The sequence below is a fragment of the Cryptotermes secundus genome, unplaced genomic scaffold (assembly GCF_002891405.2).
Source record: "Cryptotermes secundus unplaced genomic scaffold, Csec_1.0 scaffold472, whole genome shotgun sequence".
Classification (NCBI taxonomy): domain Eukaryota; kingdom Metazoa; phylum Arthropoda; class Insecta; order Blattodea; family Kalotermitidae; genus Cryptotermes; species Cryptotermes secundus.
In genome coordinates, this window is record NW_019721011.1 from 92,433 (window position 1) to 102,437 (window position 10,005).

General features: G+C 35.8%; 1 protein-coding gene across 1 annotated transcript in view; it reads right to left on the reverse strand.

Moving 5' to 3' along the window:
* Positions 1-499: 499 nt before the first annotated feature.
* Positions 500-10,005, reverse strand: part of LOC111875230 (alpha-tubulin N-acetyltransferase) — a 27,647-nt gene continuing 18,141 nt past the window's right edge. The window contains exon 7 of the mRNA XM_023871287.2: positions 500-550. Coding sequence (XP_023727055.2) covers positions 500-550 — 51 coding nt within the window. The remainder of the gene's footprint in view (positions 551-10,005) is intronic.

Consider the following 10,005-nt stretch of genomic DNA (forward strand, 5'->3'; position numbering starts at 1 on the left):
GACCTATATGACATCATCAGATCTCGTTCCGTATGTGTAGGCTTTAATGAAATATATATTACGATAGACCAAAGTACAGGATGAAGAAAGCAGTCTTCTGGGATTTGGCACCGTGTATAAGTGGTGTTAACCGACGTTTCTGAGGAACGTATCGCCTCCATCTTCAGGGTGATGGAGGCGATACGTTCCTCCGAAACGTCGGTTAACACCACATATACACGGTGCCAAAGCACAGAAGACTGCTTTCTTCAAATTGGTTTATAGTTCGTGATTTTTATAAGATGGCACACATTTTTATTTATATAGATTTGCAGGTTGGCAGTGACCCTTTAGTAGTTGGGCCCTCCTAGCCAAGATACTGTTGTGTTAGAGACCTAGCCTGGTTCAGTGAGACATTTTAAGATATGCAGAAGTTTCCATTTTATTGACATCCAGATGTTGAGATACAATCATGTATGTATGTTTTAATGCTTATTTTTTAAGAACTATGCTTATCATTTCAGAACTGGAAGATAACTGTTAAAAGTTTTAATGACTGATTTTGCAAGATCTCAAGGATCCAAGTCCTCTAATGAAAGGACTCCTGAGGAGGCTACATCATGGAATCAAATGAGGCAGCAACTAGTAGAAGAGAAACAGAAGGTACACAAGACAACCAAAAGTGAAACAGCAAAGGAAATGAAGAGGTATAAGCAGGGGCGGCCCGCATATAGGCAGTGCGGAACTGCAGCACCCCAATTTCCACATGATATTATCGATAACATTTATATAATGAGTCCTTTTTTCTTTAATTTTTTCTTCATACTTGTACAATACAATATATAATCCTTAAGCTTAATGTCAGTAGCCAAATCTTTGTTTGGAACTGTGTGCTTCTGGAGCAGCACCCCCACTAATTTTAGCTACGAGCCGCCACTGGGTATAAGACATTTGATGTTAATGATACTGAAAATTGTAAATGGACTATGTTTGAAGAACCTGGAAACAAATTTGATCATGATAGTAGTGATATGAAGAAAAAGAAGCACAAGAAATTTGTTTCTGTAATGCCTGATAGAGGCATTTCTGAACTAGATAAACATGATTCCAGAAAAACCAGTAAATTACACACAGTTGCAAATAAAAATGCCAGAGTTCAAAAGAAAGAAGCTGTTAAAGTGTATTCCAAAAAAATGAAGAAAATATTTGATGAAGTACATACTTCTTATAATGAAAATGTGATTGAAAAATCAGGAAGTCATATTCAAACAAGAAAACCAAAAATGAGAGGAAAGAAGAAAAGACAGGGTTCAGTAACAACTTTAGTCAATGAGAAAAGTATTAAGGACCCGAAAATTGAAGATTTAAATGAAAAATGTGAAATCATGAAGAGTATGAAGCTCATATCACAGAAGATAAAATAGGAGAACAAACAAAAAATTAAACAACCTCATGCAGAGTCACCACTTCAGGGAACTGAAAGAAAAAATGCTAATAGGATAGACATATTTCAACACAATCAGAATGAAAATCCTAAGATGAAATTTGACTGTGGAAGAACTGGAAGCAAATCTAAAAAACTGAGGAAGTCAAGAACACCTTTGTCCAGATGTTTATAAATGGTAAAGAAATGAAGGTTATGAAATTTGATGGATTCCCAGTTAAGAAAAAAGATGCAGAATATTTTGAAGAGTTACATCAAAAGTTACTAGGGGAGGGAATCCCAAAAACAGAAGTTGTTGCCATCATGAAGCGGGAGCGCCATAAAGCAGAAAAGGCACTGGCCAGAGAGAGAAAGAAAGTTTGTTTTCATTGTCAAAATTCTGGTCACATATTGTCAGTGTCCAGAACTTGGTAGCTCAAGTGAATCAGGAACGGGGATCTGTTTCAAATGTGGATCAACAGAGCATACTCACTTCCAATGCCAGGTCATTCGTAGTCAGGACTTTCGATTCGCTGAATGCTTTGTGTGTAAGGAGCAAGGTCATATTGCCCGGCAATGCCCTGATAATCCACGTGGCCTGTATCCCAAAGGTGGAGCTTGCAAAGTTTGTGGGGATGTTACCCATCTAAAAAGGGACTGTCCTCATCTCATTAAAGAAAAAGAACAACAAACAGTAACTTTAGGAACACTTGATAATAACTCTTTAGATATTCTAGAAGAGGAACTGAAGGAAATTAAAACTAAAATTCTGGACTATATCCATCGTCCCAGTCAGTTGAACCACGACGTTTCGGAAGCTGGATCTGCTACCGTCCTCAGGTAAGTAAAATGGAGGTAAAAAAGGGGAAAAAATGGGAAANGCAAAGGAGCAAACTGAAGGAAGCATGTCATTCTCCAGAAAAGAATTTTATGAAACATAAAGCAGTTGTAAAATTTTAGGAAACAACTTCCTAGTACAAGATTCAAATTTCTCAGTTATGAATTTGAAGATTACTGTCTTCTAAGATGTGATGATATGTAGGCTGCTAGGTTGACACCAGAAAAGGTAACTGTTTACCAGATCACATGATGTCATACTCCAGAACTTTAAAAATGCTGTAATTAAGAACTTAGAAAAAAATACATCATTGAAGGTTGCAGTGCAACCTACTCTTTGCCTACTCCTTATGCATTTATTCAAGAACTTAGACACACACAAAAATGTGTTAATTATGCTTGTATGGTTACATGCATTCCCAGTTACATTTTACATTGAACTATAGTGTAGCACCATGTTGCAAAGGTGTACCAGTTCTGAGACTTGTTTTTGATTAGTGTGAATTTATTACATTCCTTGCATAAATATGTTATCAGAATATGGCTTTGCTAAGGTGAATTGCAGTCCTTCAGGTATCTTTGACAGAGGTTATTTGCAAGATGACCTGATGCACAGCCATTATGCTATGCTCAAATACTATGTTGATGCCACATTTCCTGTCTGGTCAGCTGTGGTCATAATGACAGTGTATGTACCTATGTTGTAGGAGATATGAGAATGTTCCACCACTGAGTTGGCTGATACATTCTCAGTGCCAGCTGTGACTCACATGCTGTAGTTGTGTGGATAAGTGGAACACTTGAAACAAGCCATATGCTTTCCATGAATTCCTCCATATGTGGATCAATTTGATACTCTTTTTTTTTAGTATCTTCACAAAAAGAAACTATACTAACACTGGGAGATCAAAGTGATCATAACCATGACTTACATTCTGTTCAAGGCCTATCAGAATTGTTACTGTATAATACAGCCAGTTAACCTACTTCTACTCAAGATGGATCAGTCACCAGAGGTTTGCACCATGGAATGGAATTTGTGTGTTCATGTGTCCAAATTAGTCCAAGCATCATCAAAGGATATCAATTAGGGACCAAGTCCTCTGTCACGAACTGATGATAACAGCTGCAGAATACACAGCTGTCATTTTCTAAGGCCATAGTTTCTCGTGCAGTGTTATTAAGAGACTTGCAATGTGAACATTCAAGCAGAGCTCTGGCTTGATCCAGCTTCATTTTAATAGTGTTGATGTTTTGGTTCCTGTTTATTAACATGCCAGTTTGTACTTTATTGGCAAGATCATGAAGTGCTTCTGCAGTGGACTTGAGCCCCAGGAATCTTTCATGTAACATCCCTCTCTCTCTTCCTAATGGAGTTATGCTTCACACAAGTCATAAGAAATAACTGATACTGAAGTATAGACTTATCCTAGACAAAGGAAATCCACTCATATCTCTCTGTTGCTGGCTCAGCGGGGTAGGAAGAAAATAATGCAGTGACTATGTACTGGAAAAGCTGTGCTTTAGCTTAGCTTGCACGTATTATGCCTGTATATGGCATATTCTTTGCTAAACACTATATCTCATTCTCAAACAAGAAACATATTAAAAACATGATTGTGCTGTGAAAGACCTCACATTAGCCTGCTGTGAAACCTTCAATGCAAACAGGAAGCCAGATACAAGAAATAGTACATGATAAAAGCTAATGTAATACTTGCATGGCTGCAAAACTAAACTATCTCAGAAATGGGTTTAGCTAACAGGGCAAACATGTGAACCATAATGGATTGGAAGATAACACTGTACTTCCCTTACTTTTAGCAAATAGGGGAGATATTCACTGTTATTATGAGCAAGTGATGGTAATGCCAGTATTTACTAAACCACACATTACAATTATTAGTAACCTAGTTTACACATTAAGTTACAGATGCAAAATAATCACTTCTTTTAAACTGGCTTACCAACTTCAGAATCCAGGAAGCTGTAAAAAAAAAAAAGTAAAAGTAAAGATATCCCTGTACCAGGCCGTTAAGGCCCATAGGGTTGTAAGACATTGAGAGTCCCACATTATCTAGACAATCGGCTCAAAGATGGCAGTAAGGTTGTCAGCCTTATGCACAAGCTGCGCTTTACTCCCCAGGAAAAGTATTTAATTAATTCCTGGTACTCATTTCTGTTAGAGGCTGAGTCGACCCCAGGGCCATAGTGTGGCTAGAAGGATTAGGCCAATTGAAAAAGATTCAATTACCTCATCGGGACTTGAACCCACGACCTTCTGGCTTGTAGCATAGCCCCTCAAGGTGACGTACATTTTAAAAATTCAGGTATTATATAAGGGAGAGAATTGAAAACTTAACCTTACGATGGGAAGGGCAATTCACCAATATGGACTTTGGTCTCAATTATATTTTATAGATTGTGCTAGGACATATTGGTTTCTAGATAAAATAAAACAGTATTTTGAAGCTCAAGCTCTTATTAACAGGATTGTGTATCTGTGTATATGTACATTGTATGAATAACACATAGATTTCTGAGTAATAAAAAGAACATTTAAATATGTTGCATGAATTTATGATAAACTTAAAAATGTACAACTTGTTCCAGTATCCATTCTGCAGCTATGCATGTGTTGAAAACACTAAAACGACACAAAGCAGCTACACACCATGACAGCGTGAACATCAAAATAGGAAATTTTGTGTAAAGATATTTCAAGATGTTTTTATGAAATAATACATGATAGTGGTCACACAATGCATGGTGTGCAAGCTGGAATACTAGTACTGTACAAACAACAAAAAAGGTCAAAAGCAAAGTTGTATTAATTCCTCTCCCTCTTTCCACATATTTTATGCTTCCTTCCACAAAGACATCACAAATAGGTTCATGATACTTGTTGAATACCTGGTGATAACCACTTTACGCCCAATTTCTCAGCATCTTCTACCATCTCCCATAACAGTAAAAATTAAATTAGCCAAGGGCATGAAGTAAAGACTAGACAGCACCATCTACATACCTTTATACTGAGAGCACTTTTATACACATATTCTGCACTTCAAATTTAATATTATTATATTATATAATTATTCCATAAGATAGATGAGGATAGATCAAACCGTAATACAACATTCTTCTTTCATTTAAATCGAGTATTTTAGATAGCCTGTTAATTATTAACAGTTTACGGCTAATTCTACCGCAGGTTTTTTCAATATGTAATTCCCAGCTCAAGGTACTATCTATTACTACCCTCAGGAAATTTGTGCTTTTTACATTTGATATTTCCCTGTTCTTTATTAGGATTTCTTGATTACTTTCCTGCCTGCATTATTTTGTCTGGAACAGAATATAGTGAGTTTTAGATGGATTTATAAATAAATTATTTGTCTCAATTGTCTTTACCAGTCCTATATTATTTGAAGTCATGTTCTGGAGCTCATTCATATCTTGTCCTGCATTCTGTATTGATGTGTCATCAGCATACATTATTGATCTGCCTTGTGTTAGATGTGGGATATCGTTTATATACAAGATGAAGAGTAATGGGCCAAGGACCGATCCCTGGGGGACTCCGTATCTCACTGGGAGGCTACTTGACAAATATTCTTTCATACAACTGCTTTCTGTGTGTGTTACTTTTACATGTTGAGTTCTGTTTCTGAGATAGGATTTGATTAGCTTATGTGGTATACCACGGACTCCATATTTGTATCATTTATCCATGAGAATGTTATGTTGAAAACAGTCAAAGGCTTTTGATAAGTCTAATAGTACACAGTTGCATTTTATTTTATCATTCAAACTTTCTATTATGTTTTCAATAATTGTGGCAATTGCATCGTTAGTAGATTTATTTTTCCTAAATCCAAACTGAGATTTATTAAGTATATTGTCTTTTTCTAATAATGCTAGTATTTGGTTAGCTATTACTGTTTCCAGAACTTTTGATAGGGCAGGTACAAAAGTAATTGGACAATAGTTATTTGCATCTTCTTTTATCCCGTTTTTGTAGATTGGTTTGACTACTGATTTTTTTTAGTTTAGAAGGGAAGATGCCTTCTCTGACTGATGCATTGACCAATTCTAAGAGTGACTTTATTATGTAAGGTGTACTTTTTTTAGCAGATATAGCGAGATGTCATCAAGTCCTGCTGATTTTTTATTCTTCATGCCCTGAATTACGTTAATCATTTCAGTCTCTGTTATTTCTAATAGAACAAGTGAATCTTTTATGCTTATATTGTTATTACTAGTTTGTGGATGTAATAAATTTTTGTCAAGTATAAGTTCACTTACAGTTTCTATGAAGGTTTTGTTAAATATGGTACATGTTCTACTCGGACTTGTGACTTATTTCATTTCCATCTTGTAAGTGTATTTTACTAGTGAGAGTATTTTTTGGTGGACCTCTATCTCTATTAAAAAATTCCCACAAAATTTTTGGAGTGTTATTTGATCTGAACATAGTTTGTTTTTGCATTTTTTAATATTACATTATATTCCTTTTTATATGCTTTATAGATGTCTCTATGTTCCTGTGTCTTACTTTGCATATGAAGGTTGTACAAATCCTTTAGTTTTGTTCTTGCTACTATAGCATCTTTTTTTATCCATGGGATTTTGAAGTACTTATGGTATTTCTCCTCAGTTTGGAACAGGCTATATTAAAATAATAGTTAAAAATGCTATAAAAAGAGTCCCATTTTTTCTGCCTCATTTTCCCTAGACACTTCAATCCAAGTTTCAGTTTGTATTGACGAGCATAGACCTATTATATTGGCTTCCAGTATATTCCTGACCTCTTTGTAACATCTTGTTTGTTGTGGTACAGATATATTTAAGTTATACATTGTGCAAAATTATCTGAAAATAATCTGTTTATTACTTCAGTACGATAGTATTTAGCCGGTATATTAGTTATGATTTAGTCTTCATGTAGGTCTCGTAGTTGGAGCCATACTTTCAGTTACTGGTGTAGGTGTATTTATTGTCACAGTCAGATTATAAGCTTTCGTAACATCTAATAATTTTTTGTTACTACTTCCACCTTATTGGATGTTTATGTTTAAATCTCCTCCTAAAATGATATATTGGTCTTAATGCATTAGTTTCTCCAGAATATCTATTAGATGGATAAAAAATTTGTTTATTCCACCACTTGGTAATCTATATAATGCAATGATTGTTATTTTTTCTTTTCACATGTTAGTTCTATACCAGTAACCTCAAAAATTTTCTTTATACTTTTTTCTGTAACCCATTTCAGAGGTTTATGTTGTAGTATGTTCCTAGAACTGTAAATAGCTATCCCACCCCCTTTTTGATCTTTTCTGATGAAGTGTGCGGCTACAGTATATCCTAATATACATTGAGTAATTTCATCATCTTTAAGACCATGTTCAGAAATTTCCAATATATCTGGGGTGGTACTTTAAAGGAATGCTGTGATTAGTTCAGTTTTATTACTGAGATATTGTGCACTTTGATGTATCATTTTGAGCTTCTGTCTTGAGTTGGTTTCTATACTTTCTAATGACTGGAGCCTTATGGATCCAGTCTCCTTTATTAGTTTCCCTGGTTTCAGTCACTTAAAGCTATTATTTTTAAGTGATTTTTTTCTGTTTTTCCTATTATTTTACTTATTTTTTTAGATATATGCTCTTTGCCTATTTTGTTTAGGTGCTGTCCATGCCTTTTATGACAGGCTCTGCTTATGTTGCTTATGTCTAGTACTTTTACATTTCTGAATCTTTTACATACCTTGTTTATGTCCATATTTGCTTTCCTTATTTCCTTATTTACTATTGATTCTTTTATTAAATCATGCCTAGTTGGTATATTGAGAACCACAACATTTGTAGAGGTCTCTACTTGCTTATTTGCTATTTCTGGGTTCACACCCGTTCACATTTGGATCTTTCCTGAGTTTTTACTTAAAGGCACTTCATGTATGTCTTTCCAATTCATAGCTAATGGAGTAACCATATCTATGTTAAAAATATTTTTAATAATAGATCTGTATTTGTATTCAAATGGAGACCATGTCTAGTATAATGATCCCTTTCAAGATTCAATTCAAGTGTGTGAACATGATTAAAGCTTTCGTTTGCATAATTTCTTATTAAAAACTCTTATCTCATGATTAACACTGGAATTGACTTCAAGGTCCAATCTATTTAGTAAGTTCATAGCTAAAACATTTGTGTGAGTATTCTTGTTTACAAAGTTCCTAATTTGGATCAGTCCTTTATCAGTCTCATTCCTGCTAACATCCTTAGTACCACCCCACACAATCACCAAGTCCTTTTTAGAGAAGTCCTCAATATCATTCACACGTGTAGCTAAAATTGCTGCTAGCTCTGCACCTGGTTTCATTATTCCTGGAACACTGTATTCCACATCTAGGTTATGTCGTAGTTTAGCCGCCATTCTCTTACATGACTGTCACCATGAATTAAAATCTTATTTCTTGGATTTTGATGATTATCCTTTTTCCTTCTAACCTTCCAACGCGTTTGTTGAAGAGTTACCTTTTCGAATTCAAGCTCTTTGAGATTCGACAGCACTTTGTAGCGGTTAGCGGTTATGATAGACTGGTTATCTCGCTGGATTTCTGTCCTTCTGGTTGTCCTAATGTGTCTTGCACTTTTCCATTTCTGAGTGTAATTATACTCTTGATCATGTCCTTTATCATGGACCATACACTGTGCACGCCAAGAATCAGTCTTACCTTGTTCAGACTGCGCTAGATCGGTATAACTTAATCCATACTCTTTTTGTAATAACAAAATTACAGTTTTTAAAGATTTTAGTTCCTATAGCACTTCACTTAGTTGAGTTTGCAGACAACTACAATTTACACAGGTTCCCTTATTATCTAGCGCAGACAGTTATTTAAACCATGAGCACTCACCCAGCATTACTTCATTTTCCGCCATCTTGACATCTTGACATCAGGCTGACAATTTCTGAATGCTAAACGCCATCATTAAAACACTTAAGAGAGCTTTAAGAGTCAGTCCGAAAGTACAGTTAAGCAAGAAACGGAAGTCGCACTGTAACCCAGGTAAAACGGGCAAGCAATAATATATCGAAACCGAAATAATATTATGAAAGCAATGCGTGGATCATAACTAAGAATGAAATAAGAACAGATGGAGCAGTCTCGTGCAGCCCCATCGCTCTACACCTGTATGCTGGAGGCCTTTGGTTCGAATCTCAACCAGAACACCAGCTGTCCAGACTTAAGTACTGTATTTCATATATTTTCTCAGTCCTTACAGGTAAATTCCATGATAGTACCTCGATCAGAGGAAAGTCTGCTTCCTTCCTAATCCTTTCCAATTAATTATTCATTAGCCATTCCATCGTTCGACCCTGTAGTCTGAAATCCTGATGGCGTTGTTAAACAAGCCACATAAAACAATAACGTGCACGTATGAGATTGTGTACAGGAGCGCGCTACTTATAGCCAACTTGATCCATCTGAACTCAGTCCACATCCTCACACCCCGTTTCTTTAAGGTTAATGTGAATATCTTCACGTGTTACTGACTAGACACTGGGTTTATAGCAAGCATCGAATGTTCTGGACATCTTCTATTCGTAACTACAAATAACTGCAACACTTTGACTTTTCTAAACCGTCTAGAAATAACTACAGCCTTAAATATCTGTTATATTCTTACCTCAATATATTGTGACATGTTGCGCAAAGCCGAGCCCCCCCCCCACACCAGCAGTGACGCGGCGGG